The sequence below is a fragment of the Gymnoscopelus microlampas genome (genome assembly GCF_963454915.1).
Source record: "Gymnoscopelus microlampas genome assembly, chromosome: 9".
Lineage (NCBI taxonomy): Eukaryota > Metazoa > Chordata > Actinopteri > Myctophiformes > Myctophidae > Gymnoscopelus > Gymnoscopelus microlampas.
Genome location: NC_139946.1, coordinates 29,324,470 through 29,348,487, shown reverse-complemented (window position 1 = coordinate 29,348,487; position 24,018 = coordinate 29,324,470). Strand labels below are relative to the sequence as shown.

Below are 24,018 nucleotides of genomic sequence, written 5' to 3'. Positions count from 1 at the left end.
GAGTTTGCATGTTCTCCCGTGTCCCCTAGGGTATACCCTCACAAAAAAACATGCAGTAATCCTGGTCTCTATACTGCCTACCCCTGGTCAGCCTGATGTAGGGGAAGGAAACTGGTTGGAATAACGTGTTCCTTTGACACGCTACGTCCTACCGGGGAAACCCCCCCTGTCAGGTGATAAGAAGCGGCCTGCTCACTCCTCATGCATTGAAGGAAGCATGAGCTCAGTTCGGGGCTCTCCCCAGGCTGGCAGAGAGAGAGTAGTGCCCAGGATTACAGCTTAGGCATTGGCACTGGGTGAGAAAATGGGTTACAAAAATCGAGGGTTAAAAATTTAGAAAATAAATAAATACATTTTTTGGGGGTGAACTATCCCTTTCAGACTCCATGCTTTGGAGTCCATGAGACCATCTTTGCACAGTAAAACACTAAACAGTTTCAGTTTAACTCTGGACCCGTTTTTACACTCTCAGGGTTAACAGTATAGCTGGTGTCAGGATGTCCAAAGCGGATGTGCGTGCGTCAAGGGTTCCTCTTCCTGAAAATCTGTCTTCATTCTTCAAGTCTTGCAGCTCTGTGCATGCCAAATCAATGTTTCCTAAACGTTCTCTCATGATAAATCAAAAAGTTAAAAATACGTTTGCTTCGCTGTATTGTGACAAATCTGAGGGCAACTTAATTAGCTAATTGGAAGGTTTAACCCATTTCAGTCAACAGTTCCAGAAGCATGCAAATTCATCTCACTCTCAGTAATCTGCCCTTTCCTCTGTTTTCTTTGGAATGTGCCTCCCGATGCTTGTTTTCTAAGTCAACAGAGAGGTGGATGGTCAGTCTGTGATTATGTCCGTGTTTTTTGAGTCGTCCTCAACCTTTCCCGGTAGGGGGGTGTGGGTGCGCGTCTGGGCCACAGAACAGACTGTGTGTTTGGGATGTTTAAATGGTGGTCCACATTACAAGAGAGGCCTGTGGCTTTGCCTTGGCTGGGCTGAACTCAGACCACTGGCTGTTTTGATTAATTTACACTCATAGTCGTACGATGGTGTTGCCCAGTGAAAATAGAAGATCAACAAGTTCACAGCGTGGTGCATCGCGACTCGTGAGCTTGTATATTTGCTGTTTTCCACCTGTGACACCATCATACAACAAAGTATAAATCGGGCTCTTTGGTTGAAGGGGCTGCTGGAGAACATGCCGTTTGCTGTCCTCAACGGTGCAGCGGTGAATCTTCCCAAACAGATAGTGGTGAGATGGGAGTGTTGGCTATAGGCGAGGGGGAATAAATCTACATGTGCACGTTGCACGCATGCAGACGTACGTGAATTCACACAGCGGTGATTCCAGGCTGTGTAGGCATGTGTGCAGACACACACACAGACACACACACACACACACACACACGTGCTCACACACATCCTGCAGCTGCCTCTGCTCCACATCCCTTCCACATGCGTGTGTGAAAGTCTCAGTGAAATGCTCGCAGCTCCTTCACATCTCCAGCAAAGGAGTGAAAGAAATGAATCGTTTCCTGTCTGCTCCAGTGAACTCGCTACGTACAGTATGGGTCTCAACCAGAAGGCCTGAAGTGTTATCCTTTCAATAACAGAAAGAAATGCACAGCTGCGCTCGCTGCACAATACGCACCCTGGCACCGAGCCAACGTCCATGACTAAGTTGATTAATTAAGTGCAACAGAACACCTCGGTGGTGACTGTGCAGAGTGCCTTAATGGTCATAGGCTCACATTTACAGCTCTGGCTCTGGACTAAATGATAGCAAATCATGTTTTATGAGGATATATCCGCTCCCTACACACATGGTAAAAGTATGGTTGACATTTAGTAAAAGTTGGAAACATAAATGCGGGATAGTACTCTGGTTCTCAACCTTTTTAGTTTCAAGGACCACAGATGCTTATTTGACCGACAGGACATGACAAATTGACAAATGTTAATTTAACTCTTTGTACCTTCTTGGAGTTGGGAGATTTTCAGCTGGAAACACACGACACCTTCATATGTTTTTCCGGTTCAAATCTGCTGCTCAGCCAATCAAATTAAGCTATGGGAAACTGACCCGGAGCAGGAAATGTTTATGCCACCTTCAGGAAAAGGGAACAACTACAGTTATGCACAGAGCCTATTATAAATCATTTAGCTGGGGACCCCTTGGAACTGCCAGGAACAGGTGGAGGACCAAATGCAGGAACTCAAGAACTTAAACCAAACTCAGGAGACGACAGTGATGCAGTTGACAGACTTTACTTATACACGACGAGTGTATAACTACAAAACACTTGCACACAGAATACAACCATAACGCTTGAACATAAACTCTGACTATAACTGACAAACAGAGCCTGTCACTACAACTTATGACCCAGCATTTGGCTGAGGGGAAATGGGAGCAGGGCAAGGGCGGGGGGCAGCGGCACACTCAGTGGCAAAACCATATGGGCAAAACAGTCACATCAGGGACACAACAGGGGCCGTGATCATGACAGGAACGCCCTCAAGGACCCCTGGGGGTTCCCGGACCTCACGTTGAGAGCCAATGCCCTAGTGGAAGCAATGAAGCGTGTGCTGACAAATAAGCTGTGTGAAGTTTTTGATGTACGGTATGTATGTTCAAAATGATGTCATTGCATTCTAGGGTGCGTTCGGATATATAGCACTGAGTGCACTGGCCAATACAAACTAATACGTGAGTGTGCTCCCGGTGCACATTTCCGAACACACCCCTAGTGTTGTTAGGAAAATAATTGCATTTAGCTTTTTGGCAAAAACTGGTTGCTGATGAGTAAGAAGAACTTAAGTACCGTTCTGTGCAGGTAATGTCCTGTACAGTATTGTCATACAATATAAACATGAATAAAGACAAACAATGTAACCCCCCCAAAAGAAAAGAAAGTGGCACAACACTGACATGTTTAAAGCTACAATCTGTAATGTATTATTATTATTATTATTATTAATAATAATATTTACTTTTTATTCATGAATTTTCTAAATTTAACAGGAAAAACAATATCACAAGACGCACATAAAAACAATATAAATCTGATTCTGTAACTTATTATTATGAATGAATACAACTTTTTACCAATCTGTATGGTAGTGCAGTGGTCTCTTATACCGGAGACCCGAGTTTGAATCCCGGTCTCCTGCATAAAAGTTGCACATTGCACTGCAGCTGTATCAAAGCCAGGGCCCAGTCTCGACCGCCCTAATGGAAATACTATCTGTTTTCTTCACGGCTGAAGAATGTAGATTTTTACGGCCTACTCTGCTTTCTCACTCAACACCACCATATAGGCAAAAACACTGACTGTGCCACTGTCCCTTAGCCCATGTCGCAGTCCATAAAATACACACTTCAGACGCTTCTCAAGCAGACAGCATTGTTCACAGTCATCCCTCTCAACCAAACAGTGGTAAGTTCATCAGCTTGGCCATGATCAAAGTAACAGGACGCTTGTCCTCCTTCCCATGCATGTCTGAGTGTGAGTCCAGGAGACTCTGGAATGAGGCTGACAAAGCAGCCATTCTGCCCCAGCCCAGGTTTCAGATAAGCAGGGGGGGGGGGCATATGCTTTATCCCTGCTTCTGGTTAGACAGAATTAGGAAATTCCTTTTAGGAAATGTTGACGGTCCGACATGTTTGATATTTAAGTTTGGTAATATCACAATTTAATAATTCAAATGAAAATGTAGTAACCCCAATTTTGCCAGATCTACCCAAATAGATCTTCCTAAATAGCAGATAGCAAATGCTATTTTCGATATTTGTTGAACAAAGAAGTATAGGGTTTAAATGGTTAAGACAATGTTTAAGAGAATGAACATACACTTTTATACATTTTTGGGGCGGTGTAGCCGCCCCCTATAAGTGAGTTTTGGACACTGACCAATCCTGCACCGTGATTGGCCAATAGTCTACAACGCATTGTATACCCCTAACCCTTCCATTGTTAATGCAAATCGATACTTTTGCAAAGTCAGCCAATCACATTACAGCTAGTGTCATCACCACTAACTGTAATGAATAGCAGTATGGACTTTAAAAAAAGGCATTTATCCTTTTTTAAAGTGAGTCATGTTGTGATGACCACACACCGCCCACTTCACACTGGGTGTGATTTTTTAACTCTCAAAGTGAAATTTAACACTTAACTTTTTTTTTACTGTGCAGTCCTTATCGCATTTTACTGTGCCTTAGTACCAGGTCGGAGCTCTTGGTGTGTGTGTGTGGGAGGGTGATGTTGTTCTCTGATAAAGTCAGATGTATTTATTTGCCACTTGCAACTTGAACACTAATGAACATCTCGTTGCAGGTAAATGAATAGTCCTTTGAGCCCCCCCTTGTTACAGGTGACAAAACCTGAGGCCCCCACACACGTGTGCACACACACAAACATACAAACACTCTTTTGTGTTTCTATCATGTTAACCACTTAAACCCTATATGCTTTGCTTATCTACAAGCACACAATGAGCTTGTAGATCTGCTATTTTTTGCTATTTTTGAAATAGCGAAACACGCCCCCTTGTGATCTTTGACCCCCCCTTCAAGGGGGGCCTGGAGTTGGGAAACACTGGCGTAGACAACTCAGGGGGCTGCAGTCAACATTATTTCACAGACTACGCTCACTGCTCGTTTGTCATCCCAGCTCTAAGCCCCCTGTGGGCTTTCATGGCAAAACACCTTTTTTTCCACAGTTTGCAGTCTTGACCTTGAGGTGTTGGTGTTTCTTTGCCGTTTATGCTCCACCAAAACAATGACCTCATTTGAACTGCACAGTTGTACTGGAGGTCTGGAGGTACATGAGGGTATCGAGTTTTGATTTTTTTCCCCATATGCTCCTTCCGTGACCTCTCAAAGTGGCCTTCTGATACCTCTCCAACAACGTCTAAGACCACGTCTTTGTGAATGGAAAGAGAGGGACATTATGGTCATGTTTCCTATGCTGCTGCTGTCTATGGAACACAAATATATTTTATTGTGTTATTATGCAGAATTGGGAACAGGGGGTATGTACAGTATATTCACTCAAGTAGGCGCAGAAGAAAGGCCACGGGGTCACCAAAATCAGTAGGGTTGATACTTCAATCGGCTAATTCGATTTTGAGATATCTTGTATGTAAGTGGCCTTAGGTTGGCACTAGACGAAAGGTCATGCAGTCACCAAAATCAGTATGGGTCATACTCTGGGGAGCATGCATGTGCTCAACAGGTTTCATTACAATCTTCCCATTACATTGTGAGATATATTGTGTACAAGAGGACATTTTGGCCTCCTATCCTTAGGTCGCTGGTTCATTTCCGGCTCGAAGGACCATGTTCTATAGCATACTATGTTGCTGGTCTACTCAGACCAAAAGACTAGCCCAGAGGTGTAAAGTACAGTCGTTTATTATGATTAGGAGCATGTTAACTGATGGAACATGGATGAACACAAATATGGCTGGAACTGGAATAGAACAAATGATGATGAATGATGAAGTCAGTTTCGGTGTGTCTGTTCATTGCTCATGGAGTTGAAACCCAAACTCCACCCACCTCTCAACTGGGCAGGAGGGGATTTACATCAGTACTGAAGGTATAAGGAACAGGAAGGTAAGAATGGAAAAGTTACAATTTTAACATTTTCGTAGTTTGAGACCAAAGTTGTGTACTGACGGACGGACTGACATTGCTCTCCTCAGAGACCCACCACCAGCAGGGTTGAAATAACAACCGTTGTTTTGTAACAGTGGCGATAGTGGTGGGCTGGTCTCTGTGCGCTCGTCAGGGCTTACGTTTGGGGCGATAGGGCTGAAAATAAACAAAAGGTTCCCGGTAATATCTCCAATAGGCCATCTCTCTCTCTCTCTAATCAGTTTACCAAAGGCAAACATCAAACGTGGGCCCTTGGCGCTGAATCAGTGTGAGGCTGAGCAGATGATTGTTTTATCAGCTGGAATTCTTAGATAGCTGTTCCTGTGAGAGTGAGTGGACTGTACAGCTCACCGGGCACAAACAGCTGGTGAGAGCAGCACATACACCACCCCCGCCCCTCCCCCACCCTGATACGAGTCACACATGGAACACAAAAGACATTTTTATGCCCTTCCCTTACATTGTCACCAAATGTCAACCACTTGTTTGATGACTGACTGGCACCATGTCATTCAAGGTTACTTAACGGCTTATTCATCATGTGGCATTGATACAGTATGCGCCCCCCCTTCCCCCCTGCAGAACGTCATAGCTTTCCCCTAAAGGGTTCTCATCATAACGCCGGCATGAAAACATCTTTGTGATAACGCCAGGGAGATGTAAAGAGGACTCCAACCACTTAAGCCTATCGCCGTGGGATCTGCGACTGCTGCAGCCTCCCTGATGCTGCGCCGCATCGCTGAGCCATTCTGCTCTATCGGAGCGAGATCGCTATCTCTCCCGAGGCCTCGTCTGACTCTGACGTTCTTTCGGGCCATTCTCGCCAGTGGGGCGGAGTGCCGGGGTCGGCAGACTGATTACCATCGCAGTTCGCGGGGGGGGCGGGGGGCTCCAGGTAGCGGCCCCATCTCATCCAGATCAGCGGGGTTGATGCAGATAAAGAGCAGTCAACAGGTTCTATGTCACCATGCTCTCCCCCTGCTCTGGCTTCCTGTCTGCCCCCACACAGAACCCTCCCTATGAGCACTGATCCAGAAACAACCAAGATTCAGACAGACAAGCACACACACACGCACGCGCGCGCACGTACACACACACACACACACACACACACACACACACACACACACACACAGACACAGACACAGACACAGACACACACACACACACACACACACACACACACACACACACACACACACACACACACACACACACACGCACACGCACACAAACAGACGTTATCTTATAAAACAGATAGTCTTGGATTTCTGAGAGGTACGATTAGTCCAGGCATGTGCTTTTCTCCTCAACCAGCTTTGACATTTCAGGTCTTTTTAACTCCTGTTAGCTGTGTGTTACATTTGGAGTGTTTATATATACGTACGTAACTCTGAGACTGTAAAAATGGACCCGCAAGTTGAATTAGCAATCAGGAATTTGCAGTATACTGTTACATGTTATGGAAAAGTGTGTTCTTTCTTTCTAATCTCTGTTGATTAGTGTTATGTTTTGCTGGGAGAGAGAATGTATTCCTAGATTAGTCTCTCTTTGTGACTAATTAAAGGATGTTTTGCATTTTCTCTGAGCCACCAAGGACAGTCAGGCACTTAATCAGTTCTGTCAATAAAGGAAACTCCCTTTTCCTGTAAGAGCAAGTCCCTAAAGGGTGATTTGTACTTTGTCGTACGATGGTGTCTCTTACCGTACAATAGCAGATCTACAAGCTCATGGCGAATCGCGATGCGCCTTGTTGTCAGCTTGTAGGTCTATAATTTTTGGCACATACTGCGGAGAGGAAAACTGACCAGTTATTGCTGGATGCAGTATTGGACCAGGCGCTATGCGGTTATGAAGGTATCACTTTACAGTGCTGACAGTGTTTGTGAAGCTCATTTGAAGCCATATGTAATTTATCATGGCCCCAAAAGGTCATGAAATTGCATTCAGATGCTTGACACAGGCCAAATGCTTTGGGATCATCCAGTATAATTGCTGTCTGCCAGCCAAACACTATCTATGTTCAAATCTATAGGCATGATCTGTTGTTATACTGGGAATCTGTCGAATGAAAAAGAAAAGGCTTACACATCCATGTGGTATTCATTTGTTGTTTGGATGTATACGTTGAAGGTCTACTTTATTATACATCTTTTCAATTGTTTACGTGGGCTCTTCCTATAAGTAACACTATGCTTTCAGACAGGCCTACTCCAGCTGTCGTCCCCTGTGTGGGTTTTTGTTTCCGTAACGTGATAGGTGCAGACAAGCCTCCACAACTCCTCCATCTCTGGCCACTGGCAAATGTGGCCCGTAACTGTAATGGACACCCCCCTCTCATGCTTAAATCGCTGTACCAGCCTCCGGATAATCAATCAAGCTTGGCTTCCCCTCTCTGCAGGACCCCCTGAAGGTGGCTGCACCAGGGGCCGCTCAACGCCACCTGATCCGTGTGAAACGAGCCGTTTTGATCCTGCGGCGTTACGGAGGCCCTGTTTTTTTGTTTAAACACCCCAGGCCGTGTGGCATGTTCTGTTACCATAGACACCACTCCTCCGCCCTGCTGCAGTGTCACCATGGCAACGCCCCCCCCCTCCCCAACTCATGATGGCATCTCAGCCTGTGGGCACAGATGCATGTGCAGTTACTTGCCAGCCTTGTGGGCGTCTGTGTGTGAGACCGGCAGTGACAAACACGCCCCATAGATCGGTTATCTCATCATTTACTTACTGAAGCATTAATTGACCTAATGTGTTTTTTTTGTGCATTTTGTCTCTGCTTAAGTCTGTTTACGCCGGAGCTTCCAGGTGACTCATGTCTCTTGGAATAGTTTCTGTCTGGTTTTAAAATTCCGTTACTTTTACAACTCTCTTGCTTTCTCTCGCTCCCCCTCTCTCTCCATCTGTTATTGCCTCCCTCTACGTCTTGTCAAAGCCAGGGCCTCAAAGCCAGGCCACCATTACCAGGTATGATTATATCTTGGTTGTTGTTATCCTCAGAGGACCGACGCACACGCTTTTTCCAGTGTCTGGACCGTGCGGGGGGAGGCAAATGTGAAGAACAAAACAAAAAAAATAAAAGGCCATAGTAGAGGAGGCGGAGAAGAGAGCGGGAGGTGGAGGAAAAAGACAGTGACAAACGGACAGGGTGACAAAAGAGAGAGAGCAGTGAGACTGGTTGATCTGTCTATTTGTATGGAGAGCCAGCCAGTTTGCCTCATAGATAAGTGTTCAGTAATTTCTTCCATTTGCTTCTCTCCCAGGGCCATTTTTTTGCAGGATTACTGCAACACTTTTATGGACAGCATTGCTAAATACTCTCATTCAAGTTTGTTTTCTCTACGGGGCTCTAGATCTGTGGGAGACTATTAGGCTTTGACATTGTATATACTGTATGCATATTCTCTGGGTCTACGTCCCTCTCTGGTTCTCAGGTCCTCATTGAGAGTCTTAGAGACAAGTCTTTGAATGCCAATAGCGTGTCACAGACAGTAGATAAATATGTCACTCTCCTGGGCAGAGAGGTGGTAGAGATTGTGGATTCAACAGTGTGGCGTTGGCATGGTGAATCATTATGTGTACAGAGAGAGAGAGAGAGAGAGAGAGAGACATATCTTGCTCTGCCAACAGAATGTACGTATATAAAAAACAAAGTTCTAGATGAAAGAAATATGCGAGGGTTGAAAGCAGAAAAATGTATTCCCAGTAGTATTTAGTCTGGTTCAGTACCCATAACCAACCAGCTGTTACAGTAATAGTAAATAGTTTACATTTGTCCCTGTCTGAATACCTCTGTTTACAACCGTGGTTAATAGCGACTGATTTAGAACATAAGAAGAGATCTTTTACAGCAGTATACTCAGGGAAACAGTGAATGGTTTCTTTTTTTAAGATAAGGATCAGAATCTTGATAATGTCCAGGGTCCCTGACCAAAATGTATTTCTACATCTTCTCTGCAATATCCATGGCTCTTACCTGACGTTATTTAACTTGTATTGTATATTGTATTTGCTGTCTCATATTTCATAATGGACATGTTTGTGATTACAGATAATTAATTTGATCATCAAATGTAATGTAATTTAAGTGCGCTAACTTGCATGTATCGTGCAGTTGCGAAAAATGTTTCACACTCTATGACTGATTAAGTTAGGGGCTGTTAAGGTACTTAACGTGACTATGACAGGGGCCCTTGTGTTTTGAGTTAGAGATTTACAAGAATTTACCACTTATACACAGGAAAGGGCTAATATGATTAGCCTGGGAATACAGGCAGAGAGAACAGAGGATGGTAAATGGTAAAGAACCAGACCCACGTAACTGTCATCAGTATTTATCAAAACTTAGTCATGTTTAGGACTTTATGCTTACTTTTGGTACCTGTAATACCTGCTAGCGTGCTATCGCTAACGGAGACAAACGGGAGGGGCGGGCTGTTTCCAGGGCGATATGCGTGACGTCAGAGTGGTTCGCTACTGAGACGAAATATGGCCTAAAGAGCGAATTCAAACAATTAAAAGTACACTATAGAAAGGCTACAGGCATGATCGATTTTTTGGCTAAATCGTATATGAAATTGGACACGTGGTCTGCTAGAACAGCTACTACCCAGATGAGGGTCCTACCCAGATGACCCGGAAGTCCAACCACTTTGCGTTTGTATTAGTTATAGGATGTGTATGTGTAAAGTCGATGATGGAGTGCTGAATCTCAACATAGCTTGAGATGTGTTACTTTTTTCTTTCTCTAACCTTAAATTACCCAGCTAGATTTGATCTACTATGGTATAGGTCCAGACAGGGTCAACCCTGGAGAAAACTGCAATGCAGTCCCAAAAGAGTGAGTTTGTTTTCCCCATGTCACTAATGGACTGTGAAAATCAATTTTAATGACAGTCAGTGCTGCGTGCTGCGGGGTTTGTAACAGAGAGACCCCGGCCACTTTACTTTGTTCTTAGCTAACAAAGACCCCAGTGTGCTTGAGTTCAGATACTGCTGAAATGTCATATCAGAGCCAGTGCAAAGTTGCCTTTTAGGGAGAAACACAGCATGCTGTCTTTGTGAGTTTATCAGCAAAGTGAATGCATAAACAACCAAAAGCCTGATAAAGAACAACATGCTGTAACATGAGATTGCCCTAATTACGCTAGAACAGTAACCGTGTATCCCCTAATGTTTTGAGAGTATTGAAAGAACACAAGCAAATTAAAGCTTTGATATTCGCGCTATGAAGCACAGCGCGGACGGAGGGGGGGGGGGGGGTTTGTGTGCTTTGCTCGATGGTTATTAGTGTGACACACTCTGTGGCTTTGCGCCAGTCTCTGCCTCGATTTTGCTGATACCGTTTAATCACATTAAGCCTGGCATCACTATTTTGAGCATGTCATTACAGGTAAAATCTAAATAAAAATTCTAAACATTTAAAAAAAATCTACAAGCTCACAACACACCATGGTGCAACACTTTGTGAGCTTGTAGATCAGCTATCTTTGCAATTATTTGTACAAAGCATAGAGGGTTTAAGTGATGAACTATTATACTCCTGGCACCAGGTACAGTATACTGTATGTATGTGTGCTTATTTTTTATGTGTACTGTATGTTCTCCTTGGTAGGTGGAGCTCCATCTGAAGCCCATCCAGTCACTACTGCTCCACCAGAAACCCCTGGTCTTCGTGCTCAACTCCCCACAGCCGCTGATCTGGGAGATCAAGACGGAGAAGCTTGCCCTGGGCATCAAACACACCTTTCATGTGAGTCCCCAGCGTCCCTAAGACCCTCAAAATCTTTCGCTCTCACATAGCGGATTTACTTCTTCCACAGTCCAAACCATATCTCCATTTAAGTGGCCTACTTCTCCGAGGAAGGTATTTTATGGGGCTGTTAATTTGCGGAGGAAGCCTTTCCACGCTCCAAAAGAGTTTGATCAGGACCGCATGCACACCGTCTGTACACAACAACCACAGTTGCCCATGTGCATTGTGGCGAGACGTTAATTTCTTTATTCTAGTGCTTAATGTGCATCCGTGGTTTAGCCGTGGATGCAGACTTTTAATACTCAGCAGATGTAAGCTTTCTCCTTCCTTTAGCTGTAAACTATAAACCGTAAACAAATACGTCACTCTATCATGATGACTGTTGAACCAGATTTAAACATTGTTGCAAGATGTTTAGGTCATTTCTTTAAAATATATGCCCTGTGATTAGATACGTGATAGTATGATTTACATTTTTTTGGATATTTTTGGGGGGCTTTTCTGCCTTTATTTTTACAGTGAAAGTGGAGATAGACAGGAAACAGGATCAGAGAGATAGGGAGAGACATGCAGCAAAGATCGTCCGGAATGGGACTCGAACCCGCGATGCGCTGCCCGGCTACTTTTCAGCCTACAGTAGGTGCCCGGACTGCCACACCACAGTCAGGGCCGATAGTATGATTTTTAATTAGTTTAGAAAAAGATTTGCTTACAATTAGGAATAGATTCAAATTGGGATTAGGGTTAGGATTAAGCATTTAGAGGTTAGTTTTAGGGGTCAGGGTTGGAGTTAAGATTGATTTATTAGTTGCACCAGCACCGAAAATAGCTGATCTACAAGCTCACAGCGTGTCGCAGCGATGCGTGGTGAGCTTGTAGTTAGGCTATTTTTTATTTTTGGGCTAGGGTTACAAAAGAAAAAAAGAAAAAAGTGTGTGTGTGTGAGTGTGTGTGAAATGTATTTATCCAAGAAGATCAAGTGTGGGAATGAGATCAGCTTTGTTGGCACCGCTCTCCATAACGACGTTATTGTTTTGCAGCGCCTCTGTTACACGGTGCCGGGCTGTTTCCCGCCCGCCTCCCTGCATCTTCTAAACAATCCTGTTGATGGCCGGGCAGCTGTGCAAATCTGCCAGGGCGTTTCCTCCTATATCACGGAAAGGAGAAAAAAAAGAAACTCACAGAAAGGGAAGGGAAGGAGGGGATTGAGGCGAGGTACAATAGCTTAGCAGACATTGATTATCATTCCCAACATTTTTAATTTAAACGACCACTGGCCAGTTGGATACGCATTAGGCCATGGGCTCCCATTTGATATGATTGTTATCTCTGGGGCCCCCAAACTGCATAGTAAAATTCTCAGTGTTAATTAACTCTGAGACTGTACAAATTATACAGAGTTACAGATCTGTGAGGGTCTATTTGGTTCCTACCTAGCCATGATTTTGCTGGGCACCCCCTGGAATCCCATTAATGAGGCTAAAACCTCACTAGGTTCTAGTGAGGTTTCACCATTTCGTCAGTAAATTTCATATTGGAGAACTGTTTAGTGTTACGATCGAAGCTTTAAGGTTAGACTCTAATCAGAACAAGGTCAACCTCCTCACTGCCCGAATACAGGTCAATTTTTACACTCTAAGAGTTAAATTAACTCTCTGGATTTGACTGTGTAGCTTTCCCAGACTCTTGTTGTGACCACGGCACGGAGGCAGCTTTTGGTGAAGGCTTTTCTGGGAGGCCCCCTGGAGAGCCAGCCGTATTTAGTAGGGGCGACCGGGGGGCCTTGCTGTGAAACTTAATGAAAAATTTAAAATGGACCACTTCAGTACTCTACGTCTAAGCCTGTGTATCCCAGCAGAGAATCGCAGGAAAATGAGACACTAGGCCTCCGCCATGGCTTAACCTAAACCATGCTGGTATGAGAGACTTTTAACTCTAAACTTTTATCTTGCCTTGTATTCTCTCTGGACCTTCACGTATCTGGGGGTTTAGCAGGAGGAATCCATTTCATGATGTATGTTAACGCTGTGGCATTCTGCAAGAATGCAGCATGTGGGAGAGGTTTAAATTACTTCCATCAGTGTTTACTCCTCACATGCAAAACATCCTACCATGAAAGCCAGTGAGACACAGAGATGAACGCGCATCCCAAAATCTATGCCTCTCACACACAAGCTCATCCTGGTCCCATAAAGGGTCCCCGCACGCACGCGTGTTACACATAAACTCACCATACTACTGTATAAGAACTACAGGTTTATTTGAAACACAATAAGGGCCTAATGTGGAAATCAGCCCTCTCTGTGGTTACACTGTTTGACATTTATTACAGGTGGGAGACGTTCATATCACTCGTAGTCTGCTGGCCTTGGTGTGTGTCTCTTGAGGGTTTAGCATGAAATGTGACCATCCTCATCATGGAGGACCATTCCTCTTTCATCAGCTATGTGTTGATGGTCATTACTGCACACCCAAAACCTGTTGATGGCCGGGCAGCTGTGCAAATCCTCCGGGGCGTATCCTCGCATCACAAAAAAAAACTAAATTGCGAAAGAGGGGGGGGGGGGGGGGACTAGCTTCTGAAGGTCAGTGAAAAGGTTTACTACTCCATATTCAGATATTTTTCGAGCTAAATAAAGGAATAAAGGACACACTATGGTTGAGTTCTGTATTATGTGTATACTGTTGGTCAACTGAAATATTTGGTAGGTATTGATAATTTTCTTGTGCATGAGGTACAGTAAAACCATTATTGATCTCTTTTGTACCTAAGGTTCTACTACAAGGACAAGCCAAAGATTGTTTAACGGATCCAAACAAAAAAACACTTTGTAGACTATGCTGTCATGTGAAATTGTCATGGTAACAACCACAGACACTCCTGGTTGCCTTTATTGGCGAGAAACAATTACAGCAATGGTGAAGTTAACCCAACTTTCAGTTTGTCCCCATCCATCTCAGAGGATTGCTCCTGCAAGGCCTAAACTGCAGAAAACAGCCATTTTAATTGTTATTTCCTGAACTAAATGGAGATGTTCTCCTGTCAGGGGAAAGGACTATATTTCATGCAGACAAATGTGCATCCAGCCCGCTAGTGTTCTTTAAGCTGTAGCAGTGTGGAGCTAGCACAGCGGGCGTCTCTGAGGCGACCAGCAGGTCAACATCATAGTAAATGTCTCTCCTTGTCAGTGGTGGCAGACAGAACACAGCTGACACCCGTGAAGGCCTGTAGTCCCGGCTGAACTGTTGCTGTGTGTCTAATGACGTTAGACATGGGATATGACACGGGACCCTCTGCCACCTTTCCCAGAGCCGAGGAGGCGAGGGAACCTCCCTTGTCACAACTTCTACTGCTTCGGCCGTAATCTCACAGGCTTGTGAAATAATGATGTACGTGTTCTTTTTCTTAAATGTGTTCGTGTTTCTGGCGATTCTGGGTATTTTCAGATTCCATGCAATGTGTTACATTGCTCATGAACCATTCGTCTCCCACTGACTTCATCTGACACTGCTCTTTGCTTAAGCAGTGAGAGATAAAGCTAATCCACATAGCGGTCCCCCCTGGTGGGGGGGGAGTAAGTGTTTGGCTACGGAGTGACAGGCCCTGAGCCCTTTCTGCTAACGTATAGAAAGACATCCTATCCACTGCACAGTGCTGCAACCTAGAGTGTTCATTTAACTTTTCAAAAGTCAAATTAAAGTTAAAAGGATCGACTGTGGAGAGTCGTAACCCAGGGTGAATCCCAGGAGCTGCCCCTCGTCTCAGGTTTTCTCCACGAGGGTAAACCTCCTTAACGTGCTGCCGCTGTACTAAAACACTCTTCCCGCTGGAAGAAAAGATGGGCCTCTTCAGTGTCAGCCTTCCTTCTGTCTGTCTTCACTCCACTTAAAGGAGCTGCGGTGACAACCAGAGTGTGACAGGCAGTCTCAAAAAACGACAGAGAATACTTAAGCGGTAACATATGAGAGGACCACGTGCCGGAATGGCAGCGATTAAGTGACGGCACCGAGTCCCACGGGCTCTGTGCAGGTAGAGTCGAGACAAAATATTGAGTGTCTGAGTCAATAGGAATGGTTTGTAGGTTCTAATGCTCCAGAACAGAACCCCACCACAGCCAGACCTCCCTCGCTTTTGGCTATTTCCTGGTGCTAATTGTAGCCTGCATTGGGACCTGCCAGTCCTTGTTTCCGGGTCCCAACACAACAGGGCTCCGTGGACACAGATGGATCATGGGGCCGCCTGGAAAAGCTTCAGAGTGCTGTGTTGCTGTTGGCCACCGGACCCTCTTGCCTTTTCAAATGCCAGAATCCAGACATCTTGTTGTAAAACATACCCTCTGTCGCGCTTGCCTGTCAATCAAATCAAGGCATGAAACAACACTGGACCTGAAATGACAGAGAGGATGGACAATGGAATTGGAAATTACCCAAATTTGATATTTCTCCAAAGCACAGTTAAAATTGAAAGTGATCCGTGCGTCTTAAGTATGTGGGCTTTACGCTGAAACATATTTATGGTGTGTGATCTTACACACACATCTTACATATTTGTTCAGAGAGATTGATCTGGAACACATTACTTGTGACTTTTGATGAAGTAACATTGCAGAGATTGGCTGCCATCTGTTGCCCTTTTTCTTTGTTTGCCAAGCCTTTTTTTCCTTTTCCTTTTATTTGTTAAAGATTTGTGGTGTATGGCCCCCCTCTCCTCCCGCTTATTCACACACACACACACACACGCGCACGCACGCACGCACGCACGCACGCACGCACGCACGCACGCACGCACGCACGCACGCACGCACGCACGCACGCATGCACTCCCACACACACACACACACACACACACACACACACACACACACACACACACACACACACACACACACACACACACACACACACACACACACACACACACACACACACACACACACACACTGCGTGCAGCGACCACCTCTCTGTGATTGTTAATTGAAACCATGGGTAGCCAGTATTGGTTTTTAGTTGGAGACGGGAGCGGGCGAAGGAACGCTCCAGAGTGGCGCTGAGACAGATGGGATTGTTTTCTACACAACAGATCCTGCCAGTTCACAGGAACACACGCACGTCTGCAGCCAGCAGCCGCCTGATTACCTCTCATCCATAGCGGGGCAAGGGGATCAAATCAGCCACAAAAGCATTTATCACGTTCATATCACCAGAGATGTATTGCGTGCTCATTTTTCTTATCTAGGAGGCCCTCTCTCTTTCTGCACTCTGTTTGTAACACCTCCTCATTTCCAAACAGCCGTGGTGATTTCCCAGGCCCAGAGTGTTGCTAGTTAGTGAGAAGGCATTGGAGGATTGCAGCTTTGTGATAATTGATAGAAGACATTTGGCACGCTGTCTATTCCGCGCTGCTCGTATTGCACATATGGCTGAAAGACCAGGAAATTCACTTGGGAAAAAAACGGCTTTGGACCACGCCGTGTACAGTAAACATTCAATACTGTACGAACACCTATAGAACAGAGATGACCAGTAGCATCTGCAGACAAATGCTGTGTCAAACAAATGCTGACGATTGTGTTTTTGTTCAAGAGAAACCTCAGTGGATGAATGTATTCACAATTCACATTCTTTCCTGGGAATACTGGCAAAATGAATATGAGTGCATGATTTTGAATCCTAATGGCGTGTTGCTGTTGCTACAGTAACTGGGGGTCTGATCTCCCTCCTTTAAGTGGAAAAAAGTTACGCTAAAGCTAGCATGCAATTTGGATGTATTTCAAGTTTCTTTCATTTGAATGTCAATGCAATTCATATAACTTTTCCAAACCAGATTAACAGTTCCAATGTTCAAAATCCCACAATCTGCATTGAAGATGCTCAGACTTGTTATTTGAAAGATAACTTGATGAACCACTAAGCTGTAGAGGTGTTGTGTTTTTCGTGTGATGATGTTAATGTTTTGCTTGGCAGAGTGCCATTCCTCTCACCTCTATATGGACCTCGGTCCACATAGACAGGAAGCCTTAGATCCAAGCGCTGGTGGGGCAAGAGAGCATTATTATGAAACCAGCCCAGGAATAATCTGTCTGTTCAGAGCTGCCTGATACCAGGACACCGATAAACAACACTTGATTTATGGAACCGGACAGATAGGGCCCTTCAGAACGTCCAACTTGGTGTCAGATTTCTGTTTGTTAAGAGCCGGCTAGGGGTGTTTGGACTGCTACAGTTGGAAAGTTAAAACTGTGTATTGGACAGAGATTTGATTGAGTCTGGGTCTGTTATGCCTTTGAACCCCTCTTGATAAGGCTTCATTTCACCCCTTAAACCCTACTTCATTGAACGGGGTCCCCCAGGGGTCTATACTTGGCCCCCTCCTTTTGTATTGTGAGCTTGTACATCTGAGTATGTTTTCATCAAATTTTCTCCTATTATGAAATGCCCAGAATAGGGATGCAAGGGTTTAAATGGTTTCTGATCTTCTGGTAGAAGATCATTAAAGACCCTTTACTGCTTTACGGCCAATGCTTGCTTGCTTTGAAATGCTATTACATGTTATGGATCAAGCAAGGCTCTACAAAGTCTTTATTGGCAGCTTATGTTTTCCTGCAAAATTCTGAAACTATTGGCTATTTATCACTGCGGATAGCTATTACTGAAAGTCTATGACACAAATAACTCTTTGTTTATTTGAGGATTTCACATCCCTTCCCTCTATCAACATGCGCAGAGAGAGAGAGAGAGAGAGAGAGAGAGAGAGAGAGAGAGAGAGAGATGTAGAAGCCCAGAGTGGGTCCCTTGCTTCCCCATTTTAAATTCCTGAGGTTTCCAGAGCTCTGGAAGGCCTGGAGCTAATTTGGCTTTCAGGCTTTCCCCCCTCTAATTCCTTGAGACTAATTACGGTCGTATTCCCGCAATTAAATTGATAAACTCTGCTGAACTTGGCAAGGTTAGTGAAGAAACCCCGGCCCCTTTCCCTGGGCTGCTCCGGGGCTCCACCGCACTGCCCACGCCTCGCCACGGCGAGGCGCGGCAACACGCGTGCCACCTATATCTAACAACTCCATTCTTTTAACACAGCATACACCCATAATGCTCTTCCCTCCTCGCCGTATAGTAAACCTCGCTAAAAATAAAGCTGATCTGGACCTGAGTTCTTCGATAGAGCGGGCCTCTCTGCAGGCCTCACAATTTATTGCCTCTGGTGACAATGCCAGGAACGCCGCCGGCGCGCACAGCATCCAGAGGTCAGACAGATGTTGTACACAGAGCAGGCAGCGATCTGAAAAAAAATCCAAACACCCCATAGGGATCCACTTTTATTATCGCACCATCACAACTTGGGGACAGCTTCTTGGCAAAGGTGTCATCGCTGAATGAATAAGACCGTTTTGGGGGAAGCACCTTTTATCCATAGGGTGCAACCCTCCCTGCCAGTTGAATGTTAGGATTTAATGTTTTAATTGGGCTTGCCAGCGCCCGTCGCGGCCGAACCGTCACGCATCGTACAGAGAGGATACCTTGGGAATGAACAAAACAAACACGGCAGTATAATGAGGTAGACTGTCTAGACCGTGGACGTGGACTCATTTAGTCGTACGGCAGGGTTTAGCAGCACATGTGAATGTTTATCTCTCTGAAATGAAGCATATGGGTTGAGCTCCATTAAGAGCCAAAGGGGTGGTCCCCGCTCTGTCGCCCTATACGCCCCAGCCAAAAAACAAATCAGCACTTCATTCATTGCCCTCCACACATTTTAACCACTCTCAACCTGGCATCCCTTTATTGTGCATGTTATTTCAGGCGAGAATGTTAAGAAAATATCCCAAAATGTCTGAAAATGTCTAAAGATTTAAACATTTGAAAGATTCTCAAAAATTGCGAGAATTGACAATCTACAACCTCATAATGTGTCGCATCGCGTTGTATTGTTGATTGGCTATTTTCACTATGATGAGGTAAATAGGGCTGAAGACCTGTCCCCTCTCACTGTCTTTATATTCTTTTTTTTTATCATGTTCGTTTTTTGTTTTTGTTTTGTTCGTTTTTTACACTCACTACATTTCACCTCTTGATTTTGTGCTTTGATGGCGTTACTATGGTGAAGACAGTGCCCAGTAATAATATCATGCTGGTTGGTATTCACTGACCCTGTTACTATGGAGCAGCACAAACTGAATATCCTCGCTGTTGGGTGGAAACCTCGTATGTCCAAAAGTGTGACGGTGGAAATGGAAAAAAGTCCCTATGGATACTATGTAGTTATTATTTAGTCACAAGATCTCGTTAATACTTCTCGTGAATATTTATCGCGACGCATAGTGAGCTTGTAGATCGGCAATTTTTTGCTACTTTTATGTGGCACTGTACAGTAGTATGACAAAGTACTAAAAAACATAAAAAGTTGAAATATGGAGATACAAGGTTTCTGCCCGACACCAACGATTTAATAGCATGAGATCCAATATGTGCAAGTTATTGTCTTCTGGCAAACGGTGAAAGTCTGGATCCACTCAACACTGCCTCCATGGATACCACGGCTCAGCGTACAACAGCATGCATGCGTATTGAATGAGTGTGTGCATGGAAGGGTGCGTATGCTGCACGTGTTACTTACTTACTCTGTGTGTGTGTGTGTGTGTGTGTGTGTGTGTGTGTGTGTGTGTGTGTGTCTGTGCGTGTGTGTGCCCATGCCCATATCAGCCTGTCTGTCTGTCAGTTTGCCCGTCAGTTTGTGTTTTCTTGTTTTTGTCTCTGCGGCCATTTAAAAAAACTAAATAGTAGTACAATAACATATTGTACTACGGCGCATAAACAATAGAAACCAGACACGAGACACCTTATTGTGACAGAGGAACATGTGTGAAAATAACTCAGTGTATTTGCAGAAGCCTTGAAATAACGGTGGGGCGGGTGGAGTGTAAAGGATGGCTTTTGGCAACGTTTAGATAGTGGGTTTAATTTTGGAAAGGTCTGCTGCTTTATTCAGACTGCCTGGAGGTTGTCCTTTGTTTAGGTTTTTTTTTTTTTTGTGTCTCAGATTTCTCTTCCCCCGTAAAATGTGGAAGAGCGTATCAATACGGACTTGGGTTTTACGCGCATATCTTTATCCACAAAGAAGTCATTGTAAGTGGGAAGTCTTGAAAAGTCGTACTATAAGTCGAATAGAAAAATACCATAAATCGTCTGTGTTTTTACTGTGAAGTCGACCCTCCGCTGCTCACTCCGTGTCTCTCACATTTCTCACTCCAGTAATTCACTCTGACAGGGCTACTCTGAGCTAAAAGCTAAACGCTACAGTGATAGTACTACTCAGATATCTCCTCGAGTTTCTGAAGATTTGAATTCAGATTGTACCTGTTGGGTGCACACACTGCTGCGTTCTATTAAACGGTGATAAGTGATCAGTCATTGAAGGAAAATGATTCCCTTTAACGCTGCTGGTTTACCTCCCCCTCAGGTGTCTGAGTAGACCAAAACCTAAATTATATACTGATAATGCTCACATATATACTGTATATATCCTTGAAATACTAAAGAATCTAATGCCATATACTGTATAGCCCCCAGTATTCACGGCACGATATACACAACTGTGATACGTCACCACACCACAGTCCAGGGTCCCCACACATTTTTAGCAATGAATTTCCAAAACTTTTCCAAAACTTTTCCAGAATATTTAGCCCAATTTCCAGGCCTATATAACAATCATTCAGCGCAATAATGTGTCTCTTACTCCTATGTACAATGCCCAAAGATAGGCAGTGTAGCAAAATAATAAATAAAAAACAATAAAAAGTGTTTGGGGGTGGGGCACAGCCGCGAAACCTCGCTCAAATAGAGCCTGCGAGCGAAAATAGGAGGGGTGGACGACGTCGTTGCACGGTTCGTTGTCGCTTGCGGTAGGTCAGGACGGTCTCATTCAAAAACATGTATTTTAATGAGATTTCATCGCCCGCTCGCGTCGCGTCACGTCACGTCGCATCGCTGGCAGTGCGGATGGGGTGTTACACAGCCTGTTCGGCGAAAAACTACTTATGTTACATATTTCGTGTAATGTTATACATGTTTATGAAAAGGTTTTGTATTAAAAAAAATCAATAGCCAAAAACAATGCATAGACAAATATTTTTCCAGGACCCTTGATAAATTCCAGGACCTTTGATGAAGTTTGATCAATTCCAAACCTTTTCCAGTACTGGATTATTTCTTTTTTAATTTCAAAATATTTCCAGGAATTTCATGACCGTGGGGACCCTGACAGTCTCTCTCGAAAACTTCTTTCCTTTTAACACAAGTGCGTTTGTCTTCCTCAAAGGTATCCGAGGGCTCGGAGGTACACTTTCAGCCGGGGAACTTCTCCCACACCTGCCAGATCCACAGGGAGACGGCGCTCCCCCACGGCAACGAGCACCTCCTCAACTGGGCCCAGAAGAAGTACAGAGCGGTCACCTCCTTCTCTGAACTCAGGACGACTCAAGACATCTACATCAAAGTGGGAGAAGGTGTGTTCTGTCTGGCAAGAATTCCCAAACGTAACTCCGGGCCGGAGGGCACCGCTCTTCCCCTTGTTCCAACATAGAATAACTCCTTTTTACCTGGTAGCTTTTTTCGATATTGAGGTTGATTCTCATTCTCATTCACTGCCTGGCCAGAGGTTTATATATCCCTCTGAAATGTTTCTTGTCCAAAACACACATTGTCTTTCAAGTGTATTTGTCTGATTTCCCTGGACATGTTTCCTTTTCACTAAACCCTAACTAGGAATCTACCTGTGGTAATTCAATCTCAGTAGTGGCCCATGATGGCATCAGAAGTGTATTTGTTCCACTAATGTGGAATCCGATCCTGACTTGTTATGTTTTGTTTGTCTTTGAGAGTGAGCCCAAGTTCAAGATGAACTGCAAATTGTGAGTGTTCTTTGATTGCTAGTTTAAGACTGGGGCTGCTGCCAGGTCAGACAGGTTTAATGCTTCAAGAGTGTAGTGTGTGTGTGTCTGTGTGTCTTTGTGAGAGTCTGAGAGAGAGAGAGAGAGAGAGAGACTGAGAGAGACAGACCGAACAACAGATAGATTATTGATGCATTTATGAAGCTTAAACACATAACTTAACAAAAATAGAAAGAAAGAACACGTCTTTAAAAAAAACGGATGAACGAACGAATATGATAACAGATATTTATTAGTACACAAATCACCAGGAAACTGAACACACATTTTTTTCATACTTGCTTACTAACTTACTTTCATACTAACACTTAAAACTTAGGTACCATAAAGGACAATCTCAGCCTTTGTCATTCTTATATTGATACGATTTCATTATCTTTTTTTTAATTCTGGTGCTTCTCATATCTCTAACGCCTCAAAATGACATAAAACTTACCACACAGCATCAAAATGCTACAGAGTAGCATGAGTAGGTGTCTTACTTGTGCCATATGCTAATCCCCCTCAGACTTCAATAACATGTATTGACTAGGCTGATATATCACAAGATCTGAAAAAAATACCTATTTAATAAATGGTTTTGGGGAATGAGATCTTATAAAAGTAAGAAAGGTCCCACATTTTAAAAAGGCTGATATGGTCCTTTAAGGCTCTTAACAACATGAACCCTACCGGCAAACATTCCGCAAAAATAGCAGATGTATAAGCTCACAACGCATCGCAATGCGACGCGTCAGCTTGTAGATCGGCTATCTTCAGCGAAGAGTACAGTAATGACCCCTGGGGGACACCGGTCAACAACGTGTATATATAGCGTTTAAACAGTTCAACTTCAAACTCACTCTTACCCGCGGTTGCCACAAGACTGGCATTACAACCTACTTTGCAAGGACGAACGTAGAAAAATAAAATAAGAAAAAAAAAACACAACACTTTGAGGCATGCCGTGGAAGGCATAAATGCGTTTAGCAAATGTGAGCTGTTCCTTGATAACTGCGAGTGGAAACAAACTGTCAGAGGTGAGCCGAACCAGACAGACGGATCCTCTCCAAGCTCTGCTATAAGCAGGGGGAGGCGGGATGGGGGGGAGGCGTTTGAAGTGAAGGAAGAAGCACCGGGGGGGGGTTGTTCTCCAGGGAGTGCTATGATTGATACTCACATATGTTTGCCTGGGACGTACGATGCCTCACTCCCTTAGTGCTCCTTCATAAAGTGAGCAGGCCGCACGCCCGACCTCGTAACGCGCCAGCGTAGAGACGGGACACCTCGTTCTTAACGAGCGTCTTTCACCGCTCGGAAACAATTGCAAAGCAGGAGCATGTGGCGAAATGGTTGCTCCACCACACACCACCGCCAGGTATATTAGCGGTCCGACGTCTCCTCGTCGCTATAGAGAACGAGTGGTTTTGCTTTGCCTCTGAGCATTTGGGCCTCTGTTATTAAGGCCCTGTGGTTTGGCCGAGGACCAGCGTGCCATGTTTACCTCCAGCGAGGAGTGCTGCAGATTTCCAGTGCCCTTCTCCTCGTCGATGGGTGTTTCTTAACCCATTAAGACCTGAGGCCGATTCTACAAATGTCCTCTAAATCCTAACAGTTTTTTGAAAAAAAACGTTCTGTTGCTATATCAGTGGTTCTCAAACATTTTCATGTCAAGGACCACCCAA

At 44.5% G+C, this 24,018-nt stretch overlaps 1 protein-coding gene across 1 annotated transcript in view; it reads left to right on the top strand.

Annotated features, from left to right (window-relative positions):
• Positions 1 to 24,018, top strand: part of tgfbr3 (transforming growth factor, beta receptor III) — a 79,474-nt gene that overhangs the window by 33,275 nt on the left and 22,181 nt on the right. Inside the window, exons 4-5 of the mRNA XM_084067807.1 lie at positions 11,268 to 11,405; positions 21,724 to 21,910. Of these exons, the coding sequence (XP_083923933.1) occupies positions 11,268 to 11,405; positions 21,724 to 21,910 (325 nt within the window). The remainder of the gene's footprint in view (positions 1 to 11,267; positions 11,406 to 21,723; positions 21,911 to 24,018) is intronic.